This window comes from Xiphophorus couchianus, chromosome 13 (assembly GCF_001444195.1).
Source record: "Xiphophorus couchianus chromosome 13, X_couchianus-1.0, whole genome shotgun sequence".
Classification (NCBI taxonomy): Eukaryota; Metazoa; Chordata; class Actinopteri; order Cyprinodontiformes; family Poeciliidae; genus Xiphophorus; species Xiphophorus couchianus.
In genome coordinates, this window is record NC_040240.1 from 23,390,272 (window position 1) to 23,410,164 (window position 19,893).

The 19,893-nt window shown below is 34.7% G+C and overlaps 1 protein-coding gene across 5 annotated transcripts in view; it reads right to left on the bottom strand.

The window, feature by feature from the left end:
- Positions 1-2,178: 2,178 nt before the first annotated feature.
- The window catches only part of LOC114156476 (putative HLA class I histocompatibility antigen, alpha chain H), a 71,690-nt gene continuing 53,975 nt past the window's right edge, over positions 2,179-19,893 (bottom strand). Inside the window, exons 6-11 of one of the 5 annotated variants that reach the window (XM_028036933.1) lie at positions 7,979-8,257; positions 7,339-7,641; positions 6,968-7,063; positions 5,910-5,927; positions 5,676-5,754; positions 2,179-2,376 (exon numbers count right to left, since the gene is read on the bottom strand). In XM_028036933.1, coding sequence (XP_027892734.1) covers positions 5,702-5,754; positions 5,910-5,927; positions 6,968-7,063; positions 7,339-7,641; positions 7,979-8,257 — 749 coding nt within the window. In that variant the 3' untranslated portion in view covers positions 2,179-2,376; positions 5,676-5,701. Of the gene's footprint in view, positions 2,377-5,675; positions 5,755-5,909; positions 5,928-6,967; positions 7,067-7,338; positions 7,642-7,978; positions 8,258-13,643; positions 14,153-16,140; positions 16,237-17,084; positions 17,388-17,635; positions 17,915-19,893 lie in introns of those variants that run through there. The other 4 variants (XM_028036932.1, XM_028036934.1, XM_028036935.1 and 1 more) reach the window with 4 other exon arrangements.

A 19,893-nucleotide genomic window follows, 5' to 3' on the forward strand; every position in this document is an offset into this window, starting at 1 on the left:
AAAAAATATCCGAACATCGACGTCACCTAAATCCTGGCGACATGAACCTGTCAGGTTGTCAAAACGAAACTAAAACCTGCTTCTTTTATCACGTCATTACCTAAAATATTGTTTTGACTGACTTAATATCCGTGGATTTTATTACCATTTCTACCTTTCTGTTAGATTTTAGCTTTAATTTCCTTGTAAAACTTTTTGTTTTGTCTGTCAAAGATCCTCTCATGTCAAGTCTTGGATTTAAGAAAACGGGAAATGTCGCAGTCCGGTGTTACTGTCAGGGCTGGGGGTGTGGAGGGTGGCAGGAACCAGCGGAGGGATGAGGGAAGTGGACTAAAGTTAGATTTGATGGTCAACCTCTGAGTCCAAGAGAGCCGCGAACTGAAACACGTTCTGTCTGCGCGTCCACACAAAATATTTTTTAAATGGTTTATCAGTTATTTTATTCATCCCAGAACCTGGTCAGAAAAATATTTCACACTGCAGACATGGTGCTTAATTTCCAGCCACGCTTTGCATCTAGCTGTGTTTTTATGTAAATAAGAGCTGCTAAAACCCTTTGTGAGACATGTATTCTTGTCTATGATACCGTTTGTGTTATTGTCATTCTTGTACAGAACTTTGGTGCAGTTTTATGCCTGTTTTAAAGTGCTATATAAATAAATTTGACATTGACATTTTTCCTGGAAAGTAAATCCCCTATTTCTAAAAATCTTCACAGATTGGTCATTTTTGTTGAAATATTTTCATTAGAATATTTCTAAACAAAGACTATCCCTCCCTAAGTGGACAAGTGTATTGTTATTGTTTACACCGGCCATCTGCACACGTGCTCTGGATGTATGGCAAAATAACTTCTGGTCAGTGTTTTCTTTATAGGGTTTCAGCTTCGTTGCTTCAGAACTGAATTGTTCATAGTGACACTATAGTGTCTCGACTGTCGAGTGGAAAAACATCTGCACCTTTGATAGAGCGTTACTGGTTACCAGAAGCCTTCAAGGACTCAGCATATGAACATGTGAAAAGTCCACATACGAAAGGTTTACTCTACCATGATATGAATCCCAACAGAGCAGCTCTCCCCTATGCTTACACACAAAACTCCACCAGACTAGCAGCAGCAGCCGCAATGAGGAAACACTTAGTGGAACTGTACAGTTGCTGAATTTATCATGCAAACTGCTTCTCAGTCCAAGGCTCATAAGAATGGTTGTAAGTGGCATAATGAGAAGCACTGCCTTGAAGACATGATGAAGGCGGAGAGTCTGAAAGAGTGGGAGCTTCTTAAAGTGACAGAGGCCCAATTTCAAGACGTCAAATTGCGAAGTCAAATTTAATTTATATGATACATGTACAGCATTTTTATAATAACTGGAGGTAACGTAGTTACTTAATTGTGCAATACAATGGTGCTTTATTCCTGAAAAAAACATAATATCCACCACTAAAGTGAACAAAAAATATACAGGAAAAAGTACTCTGATTGTGAAGATTACTGTTTAAGAAAATCACAAAGGTATCTTTAGGTTTGGTTCACTGGGTCACAAATACAATTGATAAACAGTATTTGAAACTCTCGCCTCTGATGTACACACTGAAACTCAATTATGTTTAGTAATAAAAGACAAAGAAAAGTTGAGTTATGTGGAAGTTTATTTAAAAGCAAAACCAAATTTACAGGAATAGATTCAACCGAACACCAATTTACTAAACTCAACATAGGAAATAAAAACTCAAATCAGGTCTATAAAAATGGAAAAAATATTCCTTACTCAACATTTTATTGTCTACATTAAATAGAAATGAATGAAAAAGCAGTTTTTAAAGTTATTTTAATTAAAAGACAAAGAAAAACAGTCAAAATAAACAATAGAAACTTAGCTAAAAGTGGTGAAAGTAAAAAAATACAATTTACCCAAAATATTTATGAGAATCAGGTGAATATTGCCACATCTAGAAATCAAATCTATATGTATAATCATCACTGTGATGCAAAACTTAACCCTGTTACTATATTACAGCTAGAAGTTTTAATGTACTGGTAGTTGATTGGATCAGAAAAGGTTTAACACACATAAACAAAATATACTATATTAAATTATCTGGCACAGAACCCAAATCTCCAGAGATAAAATGTTTGATTTTATAGATATGAGCTTTAGTTATCAGTTACTGTGTTTGGATGAAAAGCTCAGTTTTATTGCTAAAAAAACAATATCAACATTTTTCCAGACCATAAAAATAATATGATAATCCCATTTGATTTAACAGCATTTGAACCAGTTAATGTACGGCTGTCCAACATGACAAGAAATACAATTTAACAATAATAGAGAAAGTGGTGCCATTTCCTGATCAGTGCAAATTTCATTGATGAACCTACAAAGACAAAAAGACAAAATATTTAGTCAAAGAAAAGGCACTGAAATTTTACGTGTTTAATTAATTAAATTATATCCTTTGAAACCAAAACTGTGATAAAGTCTAAGCTTCTCTGTTTAACAGTAAATTACTAATGAGACAAAAATAAATTCAAAGACAGAATTAAGTAATAATAATGATAGTACTAATCTTTATGGTCTACAAATACATGTGGAAATTTGCCTTTGGCTTTGCATAGAGGATAAAAACACAACACATAATAAAAAGGACCAACAGAATCACAAACTTTCAAACCAGCAACAGGCTCAATTTCAAACCTGAATAACGGTAAACAATTAAGTAACATTATTACATGTAGGATAAATATACATGTTTAGCTCTTACTGCGCTGCTCTGCCTTATTTCCCCAACAGTGATGAGTTTTAGAATCTGATCAATTATTTTAACTGATTATAATTGGGATAATTTTACCAGATCTAACAGTTTGCTAAGAAATGCAATATATCTCTTTTAACTTCAGCATAATTTCCATAATTACACTACTCAATAGTTTGCTTTGGCAATAGAAATTACAAATCAATCCAATATTTCTTTTTTTAATATTGAGTTATTCCATATTATCCATAAAAATGTTCTACCAATAACAAGAAGAAGTGTCTTTGTGGTAACAATTTATTTGGTGAGATGTGCATAAGACTGACATAACACGTCATAAACATGACGTAACACATGTCATGTTCATGACATAACACATGTCATGTTCATGACGTAACACATGTCATGTTCATGACGTAACACATGTCATAAACATGACGTAACACATGTCATGTTCATGACATAACACATGTCATAAACATGACGTAACACATGTCATAAACATGACGTAACACATGTCATGTTCATGACGTAACACATGTCATAAACATGACGTAACACATGTCATGTTCATGACGTAACACATGTCATGTTCATGACGTAACACATGTCATAAACATGACGTAACACATGTCATGTTCATGACATAACACATGTCATAAACATGACGTAACACATGTCATAAACATGACGTAACACATGTCATGTTCATGACGTAACACATGTCATGTTCATGACGTAACACATGTCATGTTCATGACGTAACACATGTCATAAACATGACGTAACACATGTCATGTTCATGACATAACACATGTCATAAACATGACGTAACACATGTCATGTTCATGACGTAACACATGTCATAAACATGACGTAACACATGTCATGTTCATGACATAACACATGTCATAAATATGAAGGAGTCTTTATGAATGTTTATGACTGAAGTGTCATTCAGTAATTAACAACACTATTAATACAAAGATACATTAAAACTCCATTAAAATTGTCAACTTTGCATTAAAAATGTCATTATTTACTGAATGACACGTCATGACAACAACAATCCTAAACATTCATAATGACTCCTTCATCTTCATAACAGGTGTTACGTCATGTTTATGACAGTGTCATGTCAGTCTTATGCACATCTCACCAAATAAAGTGTTACCGTCTTTTTCATGTACGGTTTACAAAGTCAGAATGTCCAGTTAGTAAGTAGAATAACTGGGTTTATATCAATGATCTTTTCCAAAGAGTAAAACTGAATAACCATCTTCATACATTACATTCATAAATGTACTACGTTGATGTGTTTCCGTTAAGTTAAAACAAAAAAAATGACCCACACACCAACTCTGACAGATCACCAGTAGAGCAGCTAGCTAAGTTTAGCTAATCAACCACCGCTGCGTTCAGACGATCATTTATTAATAACCGCGAAATAAACACCAGGTCTGAAAACACAAACGGGCTGAATGTTCTGTGTTTTGGAGTGGGAACCGTTTGCATGTTTGTTGGTGTGGAATCCAGACAGGTAAAGTGGCGCTGTTGTCAGTTGCTATGGCAACGAGTCTACGTGTAGCGTAGCTGACACACAGAGAGAGAAAAAAGTGGTTTAGTTTTTATTTAATGGTTTTTCTGCGTTATTTTTTGTATACAGTTGCGCATAGCACTGAATTAACAACATCTACATCTCCAGGTTTTATTTTGTTAACGGGATCGTTCTACTGCGGCTGCAGGACAAGTAAATGAATAGGTAATATGTAAAAAGAGTATGTAATCTGGACACTGAGTCTGTAATAAATCTATCTATCTATCTATAATAGGTTTTTCTCATCCAGTACATTCGCGAAATTTCCGCTTGTAAACAATAACATGTGGTATCAGCTGATGAATGCTGTACCGGTAAAAGTTTTACTGCTTTTCCTAAAACTGCAGCAGAATTTTAATTTTGGCTCATGTTCACTCTGCCATCTGTTTGTGTTGCAGTAAGTGATGTTATTTAATTTACCTTAGAAACAGCGGCGTTCAGGCTCTGAGGTTAACGGTGTCAGTAAGGTCTGCTGCCTGTTTGCGCCACCCGTCGCGTTGCTGTTACTACTGCTTTCTGCTGACGTGTGACGGTAATACTTGTAATCGTAGCTGAGCTTGAAGCTGCATCGCTTTGTGTCGCACCAAAAAACCTCAGCAGGAATCCGCTGCTAATGACCGATAGATGCTCCGCTCGGTTTGATTTGATCACAGTCACGCCGCTCCAGGTCATATTTATATTTTTTTTCTGCATACTTTACAAAGCGCCTCTCTGTCACCTGGTTATCGAGCCAAAGTCGTGAAAACTTATATTTTCTCATGGTGAGGCGCAAAATGACTCGCTAGTTCCCAACACTACGCATGCGCACCGCAGATCGGACAGCGGAATCAATCGAGTCCATCAACGTCAGCTCAGGTCCTGGGAGTAGATATAATTTTTAATACAGATTTTATAGTTAAACAAACTTAAAACAAAAAGTCAGCATCAATGTAAAATTCTAAATATATTGAAGGGGTCATTAATTTTTTTAAAATTTACTACCATGTCAAATTCCATTTGTTACCCTTTACTACCTTTTACTGGCCTTAATGAAATAATTAATTTACTACCTTTCCCTACAGCGTGGAAATCCTGGTCATTTCCATGATCCTTTCCAAACAGTAAAACTGAATAAACATCCTCTAAAAGTGGAGATTTCAGAGAATTTGGAGGGCTTTACATTTAAAAGTGTCCAAAGTAAAACTGTCAAACCATGTTGGTTTTTTTCTTCTTTTTTTAAAAACATTCCTCCAACCTTTACAGGTATAAAAAAACGTTTTTGTTTTTTTTACATACAGGTCTTATGTTTAATAAAAGAAGCTTCATTCAACCTTCAGCAACTCACTTGCTTATTGGTCTGTTTCTGCATTTTCATGCTTGTGGAAGAAACTGGGTTTCCTCTGGAGCCTGACCTCCTACCACAGCTGTAATGTCAAAAAGCATGTGAATAAATGTTCTGCCAAAAACCAATGTAAAATGTACAGAAAATATTCTGAGGATGAAATATAAAATAGAAAAACTTTTATAAATTACAGAGCTAAAGATGAAAACAGATTAAATAGTGAGAGGCTTTACTTACGAGATGGTGGACGCTTGGCTGAAACAAATAGAAAAAAAACAACTTTAGATTTTGCCTGAAAAAAAAGTTCTTTCATTTCTGCTGTTCTCAACAGAAACAACAACCCAGTGAGCATTTTAGATGAATATGCATCCAAATAATTCATAGACCTCCAGGCTGGATTTGGTAGATATTTGATTTAATTGTGATACATTTTTGACATCCATAATTGGTTTTAGATGATATTATCAGATTTTATCATAATTACAGACAAAAATCAACCTGTGAAACTCACTATTCCTCAGCTGCTGTCTCCTACCACTAATACTAAAGAATATCATTAATTGGATTAATAATCTATTAGTTCAGCAGATTTAGCAGGTCTAATTTTATTGTTGCTGTGCATGAATTAAGATCAGTTATTACAATTAGAAATAATCAGTTTCTCATCTGCCTCAGAAATATTATATGAGCTCTGAATAATCTGTGATATAAACAAACTCAGTCACAGAGGAGCTCTGTTTGGAAATTACGATGCTGATTAACTGACATTTCTGTTTTTAAGAAAAGTAACAGCACTTCAGATCTGGTCATATTCAGCAAACAGCAGCCTGTGAAGTTGAAATGTTTAAAGACAATTTAGATTAAGATCCAGTTCCAATCTTCAAGTACACTACAAATACTATATAATCATGTTTACCACTATTTTTTAAATTTTGGTTCTCAAATAAAGAAAATGCTGAGCCTTTTTAAGCACACTTCACCTAATTACAATAATATCACATCTGAAATAAGGATTTAATTCTTTCATAGTAACTCAAACGAAGCCGTCTTTGAGTTTTTGATTAAGTTTTCTGTCACTTTTCCATATTTGTTTTGCATGTCTAAATCTAAAGTTAGATTACTTCTAGAATAGAAAGCATTGCTTGGTTTAAACCTAGGATAAATATGTAGGTCTAAATCATGGCTAACCATCAGAGTGACACTGTCTAAAGTTGATATATAGCTTCAATGTGTCTCACTTGGTAAAGCTCAACAATCAAAATACAGAAAAACGAAGACAAAAATGTCCGACTCACCGTTCCTCTTCTTGTAAATAATGAATCCAATCACAGCAATGAGACCAAGAACAGCCACAGCAACAACAACAGGGATGATCACATTGGTGATATTTGCTGTTGAGAAAACAAACCAGGTCACAATCATGTCAAGGTTTCTTTATGCCATTTCATCTAAACACCATGACCAGGTTTTTGTTTTGTTCATCTTTTGCTTGTTCTGGTTTCTGGACTTCAATGTTTTTTCTTTCAGAAATTATAATTGTAAAGTATTTCATTAATAATTTGCAGCAATTTTCAAGTGATATAAAGTTGTTATAAAGCTGCACAGTGGCCCATCTGGTAGCATTGTTGCTACTGTCATGCTGCTGTCATTTTATATAATTACTTACATTCATTGGTCAAGATTCTTGTTTTCTCCAGTCTACTGGTCATGTCTTCATTGACTCCAGAGAGCTGAAACACACATTCATACTTGGTCCGGTCTTCAGTTGGGACAGATGACAGATCGATGTCAACATTCATCTGGAAGGTTCCATCATTGTTAGGGAGAATCTCTCCTTTGTCCACACCATCATGAATCTCCTCTCCATCTTTCCTCCAGAACATTTCAGCTCTGCTAGGATAGAAACCTGTAGCAAAGCAACTGACTGGGGAGGATGGATTCTTCTGGAGGAGAGACACTGATGGACGATCTGCAGAATATGTAAAGACATTTACATATACAAAAACATTTTTAGATTCTTTATAAAGATCTAAAAATAAATACATTTATTTAAGCAATTGATTTATTGCTTAAATAAATTGTTTGTAACTAATTTATGTAAGCAATGTACATCTCAATATACAGTGATGGTTGGTAAGTTAATTTCTGAAAAGGTGAACAAGGTCATTTAATGTGGAAGTAAAAGATGATGGCTCTATAACAATGCAGTAAGAACTTGTTGCAAAGGCTCATAATTCATGAAAACTGTGATGGAGACTTGTTCAAACAAAACAAATGTATTTTAAACTACATAACATTTTTAATACCTGTTCTCATCAGTGATCTCCTCCCATAGTTCACATATTTCTGCAGCCACTCAACACATGTCTGAGTTAAGTAGAACTTCTCATGATCTACAGCATTTCTATCGTGATCCCACTTGTGTTTGGTGTTGACAGCTTGTGGTTTTGGAGCGATCCATTCTTGTGTCTTTGGGTCCAGTCTGATTAAATCTTCTCCATCATAACCAAACTCATCATAACCTTTGACCTTTCCAGTCTCATCATCCCACTCACAGCCATACATCTGCTGATATATGTGTTCGCCTGAGACAAAGAGACATCAGTGAGTTTAAAATACATTCAATTAATTTGTTCCTAATGTATTTTAGACTGTTCTATCAAAAATAAACTCCTAAATCTTTGCACAAATTAACTAAATAAATGCTTTTAACAAAATGCCAACTTTGCATTTATGCCCCCCCTCAAAAATAGTTCATTTTGTTTATCATGTGTTCATAACTCCAAATGGGACAATAGCTACAAATAATTAAACAGTTACTGTTTTATGTTCCAAAAGTTTAATGTTATGGTTTTAAGGCAGGAATTGTTATAGAAACAGTTTCCAATGATCAAGTTTCAGAATACAGGAACACAGAAAAACTTGTTGGAAATTTACTGGATTAGAAACAGAAGTAAAAACCTTTAGATGCACAATAACTAAAATCATGTATAAAATAATCACTGACATGATAATTTACACAAACAATGTGGGAAACTTAAAAAATATGTGATATGTACAAAGTGAATCATGAACAAACCTCCAGTCTTGTTGAAACGTAATTTTGCAATTTCTAGGTTGTCTTTGAGGAGTTGCTGTTTAGCCAGACATGTCTCTGTTTCCTCCTTCCAGTAATCTGGATATTCTGAATTCACTTTATTCATCCAATCCTGTTTAGGAATATTTTCATTTGTTCTGCTGTCACAGTAACTTATCTGAACATCATCCACCAACCCAACAGAGACGTATGATGGGAAGTTTTCTATTCCTGAAGATGCCGTGTAGAAATACTTCAGAGAGTGGGTCACTGTAAGAAAAAGACATTTCTGAATATTTTAACTTTACTCTATTATTACTCATTCCTAACATAAACCCACTTCATCAGGTTCTGTTCTGATAAACAAAAAAATATAAAACACATTTAGTTTTTTATATGTTGCTTACTTATCTGTCCATAACTTTTAACATTTTTTAAACAAGGTAATTTAGCAGCAACACAAGCTCACTTTGAAATAATGAATCTAACCTTTTGAAATGTTGAATATCTTTGCTAAACCTTGATAACTTCGTTATCAGTATACATTGCATTTTCATCACACATTAATAATTAAGATATCAATCACAATATTCTCACCAGAACCCCAGCTTGACCAAACTAACCATCACAATATTTAATGTTATTATTTTAAAACGTCTCTTATATCAACAGCAAAACCTGGAATCAGGAATTATTTCACCCTTTAAAACCGTCTGTATTACGGCAAATCTGAAGAAGTCTCTGACTGATGACACTCTGTTTTACCAAGACAGTCTAATGAAGAGGATGGTCTGGGTTGTCAGTTAGACTGTCTTGGGAAAACAAGACTGTCTTCAGTCAGAGGCTTCTTCAAATTCACTGCAACACAGACTGCTACAAGAGATCTTTCCTACCAACAACCATCACCGTCTACAGTAACTCTGAAGAATATTAATCAATGAGTTACAACAAAACTTTATGTCTCTTTGGGATCAACAAAGTATTTTTGAATTTGAATGTATCAACCAGCACAAAATACTTTAGCTCTGATTTAAACAGTTAAACAATTTCAATAAAAGATCCTTAAATAACCAAGATTAAGTTTATCAAGTTTATGTTCTGACTCTCAGTTTTTCAAGTGTGTCTGTTTTTATTTCTATTTAATTAAAGCTAAACTAATGTCAAAATCCTTCCAGGATAAAAGCCTAGCAACATGTTTAACAATAGTTAATAAATATTTCTAGAAAAAAAACACATTTATGTGCCCTGATATAGAGCATGATTGGATGATGAACATTTACTGTAACTACAGAGTCTGAGTGGAAAGTTTCAGACCTGCTTTCTGGAACAAACCAGAAATCTGTTTTAGTGTCTGAACTCCTGCTTCTGACATGAAACTCAAAGGTGACAGCATTTAATACAAACTGGTGCAGATTCATAACGACAAGTTTAAAGAGGAATTTACAAAACCAGATGTAAACAGGTTAGTACTAAAGTCCAACCATTCAGATCTTTATGCACCTGACAGCTGGACAGTGATTTAAAAAGTATTCCTCATCTCTTTAAGTTGTTCAGATTTTGATACATTAGAGCTGAAGTGAGTAGTAATGTGCTACTTTGCTCTTGTTTATGTCAGAACATGTTTTTTGTTGTTAGTTGTTTTTCGTCATCCCGCCACTAACCGCCATTTTACATGTCGCCTAACCCAACATTGTTATGACTTAACATGCTGCCATTTTGGATATAACCCAAGTCGATCTAGACAATGTAAAAATAATAATAACATGGGGTTTAAAAAAAAGTAAGAAAAAAACTTAACATCCGGTCCACTTTGTTAAATTTTAGACAATTATATTTTAAATAAGTGAGTAAAATGTTTAACATTCAGCATCCAGTACCAGGACCTATTATCAAACAAACACACAGTTCTTAAATAACACTGATCTTTAAATATTTAAAATGTTTAACTCACCTGCGGTAGAACCTTGAAATCCCACTAGAATCAGAAAGATTAAAGGCGTCATTTAGTCGATGTTGCTTTACATGTTTAGCTCCAGTTTCAAGCAGCTTATTTCCTCTTCCATGAGAACAGACTGAAAAGTTAAACGAGGAAGAAGAAGCAGGTAGGGTGTGTGTCTGAAGATCCCCTGTCAGCTGAGCCAATCAGAACGTCCTGGGTGCAAGCGTCACTTAAATCTGGGTTAAATAGCGTCATAAAGGTTTGTTCACGGAAGTGAAAGTTAACTGTTATTTGTTAGGAAAACTTCAATGGAAGATGGAATCTGATATTTTTTCTATTCAGTTCAGTTTGGAAGGGAAATTAAAATATCAGACAAAATGCACTAAATGTAGTTTTCAATGTAAAAACAAGTTTGAACGATGTTTTTTTTTGTTAAAATAAGAAAGACTGAATATAAGATGTAGATTAAAATTTAATTCACAAATTTCCTTTTTCCCTGTTTCCTTTATTTTATTTTATTTTATTTTTAATTTCTCTTAAGTTCTTGTTTATATATTTATAGTGTCATTTATTTGTGGGGAAAAAATGCCCAAAAATGTGATAATAATTTTAGGTTGTTTTAAAAATAAATTTGCTTGTTACATGTCTAAAAATATTACACAACAATGAAAATTGTCACAAAATATTTTGGTTAGTCAGTGTCTGGTCACAGACTAACCAAACTAAACTCAAACCATTGGAAAGTCTCTATTCAATTTAAATTCAGAAATACTTTATTGATCCCAAAGGAAAATTAAATGTAGCTTTAACTCATTAACTCAGATTACATTCCCTAAACTTTTGCTGACTCCTCGTCAGGGCATGAAGTTCATCCATCCTGTTCGCTGTAATCCAGGTTCAACAGCTGGTTACCAAATTACATTGTTGTTGCTCTCCTGAACTGCATACAAAAGGTGACCAAGTTATGTCACTTCCTGTTTCCTCACTTCCTGTGTCAGACTGAGAAGCCTGTCTGAAAGGGTTTCAAACCTTTTTACAAACAATCAGCAGTTTGTAGAAACTGTTCCTCGTGTTCAGTAATCAGTAAAGCCTCTTATTGATCTAACTGATCTTATAAAATCATCTCCCAAACTCTCTTTTTGCTGCCAGTTAAAGCTAAATATGTTAGCTCTGCTCTAACCAACCACAGCAGCTGCCCACCAGAACACAAACTTTGGACCCATTTACACTTTGAAAAACAAGGTTTGTACTATTTAATGATTTTGTCTTATATAATAGGATGAAAACAAGTAATTGCAATAATATATTTATTGTTTTCTGTTAAAACAAGATGAAAGCTAAAGGTAACCAATCATTTGTTTTGGTAATTTTAAGTTAAAGTGTTGTTCAACCAAATGACGTTTTTTTTTTTTTTACCTACATCTCAGATTTATTTTTATTTTTTGGACTGACTTCATTTCCCTGTAGGATCTCTGCTTATTTGTTTTGCTCCTGATTTGATTACAATTAATTTCCTCCTTTAAACGTCGTCTTTGGGGTCAATAGGATCGTTTTCTTGTGATGAGAACCTCCTGAACCTCGACTATGAAATTAAACTATTCAGTTTGATTAAGAAACCCAGTATTCTGGTTACACAGGTAATAATCTCATGTTACCCGTTATGATAAATGAAAGAGATGGTTTGAACTTTCTCCTTCTGTCTCTCCTCTTTGCTCCTGCACACAGGGAAAAAGTTCAGCTTCAGATAAATGTTGTTTCCAGCAACATCTGAACTTAATTGAAGAGGATAATTTTGAAGAACAACAATGAGTGTAACCATGGTTACACATCAACTGCACTGGGATATTGAGTTCTAGTACATTAATATTATTATATTAATGTTTATAATGGGGGTAAATTGAGTTCATCTCGTTTCATGGTGTAAAAACTGACTTGATGTTTGGACCTGAACCATCTCTCTCAAACACTGACTTTTCTACAATACTCTAACTTTGCCTGATAGATATAAATATGATACTAAAATAATTTTTGTATGAAGCTATGAAACTCTGATAATTTATAAATACATTACATTATACTGCCCACCTCTGTTTCTCATTAGTTTGTACTCAGTGGTGTTGGATGTTGATGTAAAACTTTAACATTTTTCCACTACAATAATTAAAGGTTTTCCAAAAAAGATTTTATTGGTTCACAATATTGCAGAGAATCTTTCTTCACTGCTGCCTGCTGGAACATCAAGGCCTACAAAAGTTCACCTTGGAGATCCAAAATGGCGAATGAGTCCTTCACTGCTGACGGCTCATCCCTTCAAGTGAAGGAATTTGTCTTTAATATTTTATTAATTGTAATTTCTTTTCCAAGGTGCAGATGAAGCAGCAGCTCACAGGATCTGTTACGGCCCAACGCCTTGTTTCTGTGTGAGCATCCACAGCACAGCTTTCCTTTCTTTTAGAAATGGTTATTGTGACATTATTTTGCTTAAAAAAGGAGCTTAATTGCTTTTGAATCTGTACTTTTATTAGTACAGGGAGACTGCACTAATACAGTATTAATATTTTCCATTTAAATCTTTACTAATACAGTCTCTGTTACAACTTTATTAGAGAACATTATGCAAATATTGACACGTCTAGAAATTAAATTAGGACGTGTCATCATCATCACTGTAATGCAAATCATAGTCCAGTTTTTAATATTCAACAGTTAGATATTAATATCTTGGTAGCTAATTGGATCAGAAGAGTTTAACATATATAAATGTTATAAATGTTATAAAATTTGTTATGTTACACTAACCACAAAAGTATCTACTATCTCCATTTAAATCTGATTCATGTGTTACATCTTATTTACTCTTATTTATATGTCTGCAGCTGGCATATTAATCACTGATTCTCTCACATAAGTAAACCTAGAAACCAGACAAAATGCAGATAAACTCCACTGGTCAGAATTATTGTTTGAATAAAAAGTTTATTATTATTTACAGAACCCAAAACAATGGCAACACTTCTAGACAAAAATGTCAAAACTACTTTATTTAACAGTATTTGAAACATCCATTCAAGTCCAGTTTATTTCTACATTTCAGCAACAAGGCAGTTCAAAAGGCTTTGCTTTATAAATACACAAAAATACAAAGTCATAAAAGACTCAATTAACAATTAAAACACTGCATTTTGTCAAGTGGCATCATTACCCATCAGAATGTAACACACAGTTGGATAAAGCCTTCATTATCCAACAAGCTTATCTGCTTATCCCTTGTGAGGTCGGGAAGGTGCTGGTACCACCAACAGGTGAGAGGCGGAACCACAACTGGTCACCAGTCCATCACAGGCATTTGAACCAGTTATTGTTAATGTTCCTCAATTTTAAAACTGGATTTCTTAGACATCTGTTGAACATCAGTAACATGTCAGCAACACATTTCTTGTGTCAGTTTAGACTATATTGATGAATCTGCAAAGAGAATAAAACAAAGATTTAGTTACACAGAAATGCTGGAATTAAACACATTTAACTAAACAGGTAAATTTACAGAAAGCTGAGATAAAATCAAAACTTGTCTGTTTAAGACTAAATTCCAAGTGACCCAAAGATAAATCCAAACACAGAAATGGCTCAAAATTTAAATGATTTTTGTCTCCTTTTCATTTTCTTTTTGTTTTGATTTTTCAGCTTTAAGACACTTGCTTTGAGTTTTTGTTTTCCTTTCTGGGTGTTTTTCTTTTTAACATGACATCAATAACTTTCACCTAGGACAACCGTCCCTATTTGACAGCATCAACAAAATCACAAAGTCTACAAAAACACTCTCAAACCTAAACAAACTAAAATCTTCTACCAATAATGCACCTCAAATTCTGATCACTAAATTGGAAAAGATCATACTATCCACACAGATAATCAATTTTGGAATAATGTCTGCCATAACATTTTCATCATATCCAACAACTCCAAGATATCATTGATACAATATAAAATAATCCATAGAAAACAAATCACACAGCCCAGGATGCACATCAAGAGCCTTACAGACTCAGACGTTTACACACACAGTTCACTAAATACAGCTGATGACCAGCTCCAACCATTCTGGCTCTGTCCACCAAAACTAAACTTCTGGAAAGAAACAATCACCAAACTGTCTCAAATCTCTGGCCACAACATCCCACAATCCCCTCTGTCTGTTTACTTGGTAATCTGGATGAACTGAACATGAACTCCATCAGACAAAACTCCACTGCTTGTGACCCTGACTATCGCCAAGAAAACAATACAGATTAACTGAAACATAGGAAAAAATCAGTAGCTCACAATGTCTAGATCTACTTACATAACAGATATCAATGGAGCAACAGTTGGCAATACATATAAACTAATTCAAATAGTTTAATAAAATATATTCTGTGTTTTTAGATGACATTTCATTGCCGGTGAGTTAATGCCGAGGCAGAGGACCAAGGGAGAAGAGGGAAATCAGAGAGCCAAATAATAAGACTCAGTGTTTTTTCCTTATCCTTTATCCTTTATTTATTTATTCTTTGTTCTTGCACATACTTTTACTTAATTATTTTCTATTTGTTTGCTTTCTTTTTTCCCTCCTTTCTCCACTTTTTCCCAAAATATCTGTGATGCTAGATTAATCAATTAGAGAACAGAAAAATAATTCAAATTAGAGAATAACTGCCAACATTAGAAGAAAAAAATACATATCCTAATTCACATATAAATCAATTTCATTTTTGTTGTGACACCAATTGATCTTATTCTGTGTTTTGTTTTGCTTTGAATGTATCCATTTTAATTTATACTTCCTTGTTTGTTTGTTTTTTTGCTTTGTTTTTGTTTGTTTGGTTATTTGATTTCTATTGCTGTTATTCATTCTATTATCTGGTAAAAAATTTTATAGATCAATTCCCCTTTTTATTTTTGGCCACTCTATAATGTTTGTTATATATACACCTGATGGTGAATAAAAAAATAATAACAGCTGCTGCTGTTGTACAGCAACATGTACAGCTACACTTTTAATAATGCTTTACATTAAAATGCATGTTTTAATCTTCCAGTTCAATACAAATAACATTTCATCATGAACTTACAAGAATTCAATACATTTTTGGTTAAAAAATAATAATAATAATTTCTTGCACACTGATATTATTGACACAAAAGCACAAAACTGGTTCATACTGAATCAAATGAGCTAAAATTTTCTGGTATTTTTAAATTAATTGCAGCTTTTTCATGGACTTAAACCTAATTTTCAACCACTTAAAGCAGGAAGTCTTGCTTGGTCTATGCACAGATAAAATGGCTCTAAACTACAGATACACATGGATGCATCATTGACTCATGTCTAAATTAAGTCTATATTTAGATTTATCATTTAAATCAGGTCTATTTGTATCTAAGGGCCAACAACCAAAATATCCATTTCTCACCGTTCATCTTCTTGTAAATAATGAATCCAATCACAGCAGTGAGACCGAGGACAGCCAGAACAACAACAAGGGTGAAGATCACAGTCGGGATGTTTGCTGTTGAGAAAACAAACTGTTCACTTAATTAGAATGCAAATGGATTTTCAAGTTTTATAAATGACCAATGGGTTATATAAAACCTTTACAAAACCTAAAACCAATAAGGTAAACAGTTTCAGATGAAACTGGTGTTGATTTTACACTTGTAAAAACAAAAAGAAGCACAAACACTTAGAGCAGATTGTATTAGCAGCACATCACTTGTTTTAACTTTTATTTTATGGTACATGCTTAGATAATAATCCCGAGATAAAAGATTGTGTCTCTGACCTAAAACTGAATGTAAATCTAAAAACACAATTAATCAGTCAGAACATTGTAATAATCAAATATTTAACAACAAACAAACGTGGCATTTTATATAATTACTTACTGATAGAATTAAAATAATAACCTATATAAATACTAATTATTATATTTAAGGAGGCATCACTGAAGAGAGCGGTCAACATGAATGTTTTGAGTAAGGGAGCGGTTGCAGCCGGATTCAGCAGATAATCACTCAGCAAGAAGTTCCTGAGCCCTTAACACAAAAGATTGTGTGAAGCTGTATAACCTGTTTTTGTTTAATTGTACATGGACATGTGTTCCAGAAGATATGCTGTGTAACTCTGAATCATGTTGCAGCTGCGTGACCTATTTTCCTTAGAGATGCAAAGTGCATTGTGGGTAGGGCATTCCCTGTTTCAATAAAAAGAGAGGGCACGGCAAGATGTATTTTCAGAGCGGGAAGAGATTGTAACTGGAGTACGTCTCTGTCCGTTCTCCTCGCGAGTAAAATGAATCTAACTCTCGTCTTTTCCAGTGTCTATTTGATGTTCCAGGTGCATAAACCTGACACTTACATTTATTTCTCAAGATTCTTGTTTTCTCCAGTCTTGTGGTCATGTCTTCCTTGACTCCAGAGAGCTGAAACACACATTCATACTTGTTCCAGTCTTCATTTGCAACAGAGGACAGATCGATGTCAACATTCATCTGGAAGGTTCCATCATTGTTGGGGAGAATCTCTCCTTTCTCCACACCATCATGAATCTCCTCTCCATCTTTCCTCCAGAACATTTTTGCTCTGTTGGGATAGAAACCTGTAGCAAAGCAGCCGACTGGAGAGGATGAAAACCTCTGGAGGAGAGAAACTGAGGGACAATCTGCAGAGCATATGGAGCAAACATTTTTAGTTATTTTATAAATATAAACATAATTTTTACTAACTAATTTATATTAACAATATAGATTTCAGTTTACAGAGAAAACTTGACAAGTTTATTTATGAACAATGCATTAAAAACAGGTTGAAAAGGCCTTTATCGCCATGGAAACTGATGACGTTTATATGAAACAAGGGGAACGTATAAATGTAACTGTGTGCATTAAACTATGTTATGTTCTGTAATACCTGTTTTCATCAGTGATCTCCTCCCATAATTCACATATTTCTTCAGCCACTCAACACATGTCTGAGTTAAGTAGATGTTCTCAAGTTCTTTAATAATTCTATTATTATTAAATCTGTTTGCGGTGATGACAGCTTGTGGTTTTGGAGAGATCCATTGATGTGTCTGTGGATCCAGCATAATTAAATCTTCTCCATCAGAACCAAACTGATCATAACCTTTGACCTCTCCGGTCTCATCATCCCACTCACACCCATACATCTGCTGAAAGACGTGAACTCCTGAGACAAAGAGACATCAGTGAGTTTAAAACACAATCCATTAATTTGTCCCAACTGCATCTCAGTGTAAGACTCTTCTATCAAAAATAAACTCCTAAACCTTTGGAAAAATTAACAAAATAAATAAAAGCTTTTCACAAAATGCTAACTTTGCATTTATACCCTCCTCCCAAGAACAGTAAGTTTAGTTTACAATTTGTTCATAACTTTTAATGGGACCATAGAAACAAATAATCAAATATTCACTGCTTTAAGTTCCAATGTTTAACTAAGGCATGAATAGGAACAGAAACGGTTTTCTGTGATAACATTTCAGATTACAGGGGAATACACACAAAAACACTATTTATTGGACTTATGTTTTAAATTAAACAGAGGTAAGTACTGTTGTTGCGCAACACCCCCCCCTCCTTTCTGTCTCTACTCTCTCACTCTCGTACTTCCTCTTCTGAGAGGGGAGATGTGCTACCAGCTCTCCGTCTAACGGGTCCGTTGAGTTTCCTAAATCTGCTGGGATTTACCCTGTCCAGAACTGAAGTAAACTCTGTTTAAGCTGGTTTCGAGAAACGATTCGCCTGGTTATCTGACGGCCTACATCCAGGTGTCCCACCCTTCTTCCCCCTGTGAATTAGCCAGACTGAGCAGCCTACAGCCAACTAGTTTCACAGAGCACACCTGTTAACGGTCGCTCGTTCTCTATTTTACAACTTGCATTTGTTATTGAACCAGGTAGGTTTTAGTGACTCGGGCGAGTCCCAAGGATGAGGTTTTAAATATGGGCTACCAGCAACCTAAAAACATTTTCCACCTCTTCCTCTCCAGAATCAAACATCATAGCTATTTTACAACCATCAAAGAACTTTAAGGTGACTCATTAACTGAATGTCCACAACATCTTTTAGATTTTCTTTATGCTAAATATTTTATTAGTAAGGCATTTTTGCAAGGGTCAGTACAGCTTAATTCAGTAGCAAAAATAATCAAATAAGTAAAATCAATCATCTAGTCTATCTTTCCCTACTGCTGACACTGAGAACTAAAAAAGGGAACCTTTGAGAGAGACGGACGGAGTTTGGCGTTTCGAACCCCAGACCTGGCTTGATGATGAAGAAGGTGCTGCAGCAGGAGGAAGATGTTGATCGATGAAGGCCAGGATCTCCGCAGGTCTGATGAGCCTCCTCTCCGCATGGATGCTGAGGTCACACAGGACTTGGTGCTGGCAGGAAAAAAGGCACCAGTTCTTCTTCCTTGTCTTTGTCTTCATCTTTGTCTTTGGGGTCAGAACCCAGCCGATGAGAGAAGTGCGATTCGAAGCCACAGATTGTGGGCCAGACGGGTTGGTCTCCATGTGCAGGACAGTCTCCGGCTCCGTGGCCCCGGCTCTTCTTCAGCTGCAGAGTTCTTTGTCCATCTCGATCTTGGCTCGAAGCTGCCCGGAGGATCCAACAAAAGGTTCCTCTTTTGCACTCACCTTATATAGGGATCATCTGTCTGCTTAGACAGATGATCTCATATCCGTCACTATCTTAAGAGACATCATGTCATGATGTCTGTGCCAATGTCTCAGGGCTGCTCAACCTCCTGTTTCCATATAAGGTGCTGATCATCTCTGCTCTCCTGTTAGTTCCCCTTTTTCCCTTCCTGTCACCTTTCACCTACCATCTACCTCCAACATATCAGTGATGTTTAATTGCAGTTTTACAACCTTTTACACCATTTCAAGTTCAATGTCAAAATCACATTTATATCACATTTATTTTCTTTAGCTTCTCTGATTTAGCATTCATTTATAATTTTATAACCATAACTTATTAATTATTCTTATTATAATCTTAATGTGAGTTATTACAGATGTTTTCTGAAAAGAAACCAAGAATAATCTATTATTCTAATTATTTGATACCAAAGTTACATTTGCTTGTTTTTCTTATAAGTGTTCTCACAAATATAAGTGTAAGTATTATTACAAGTAAATCAAT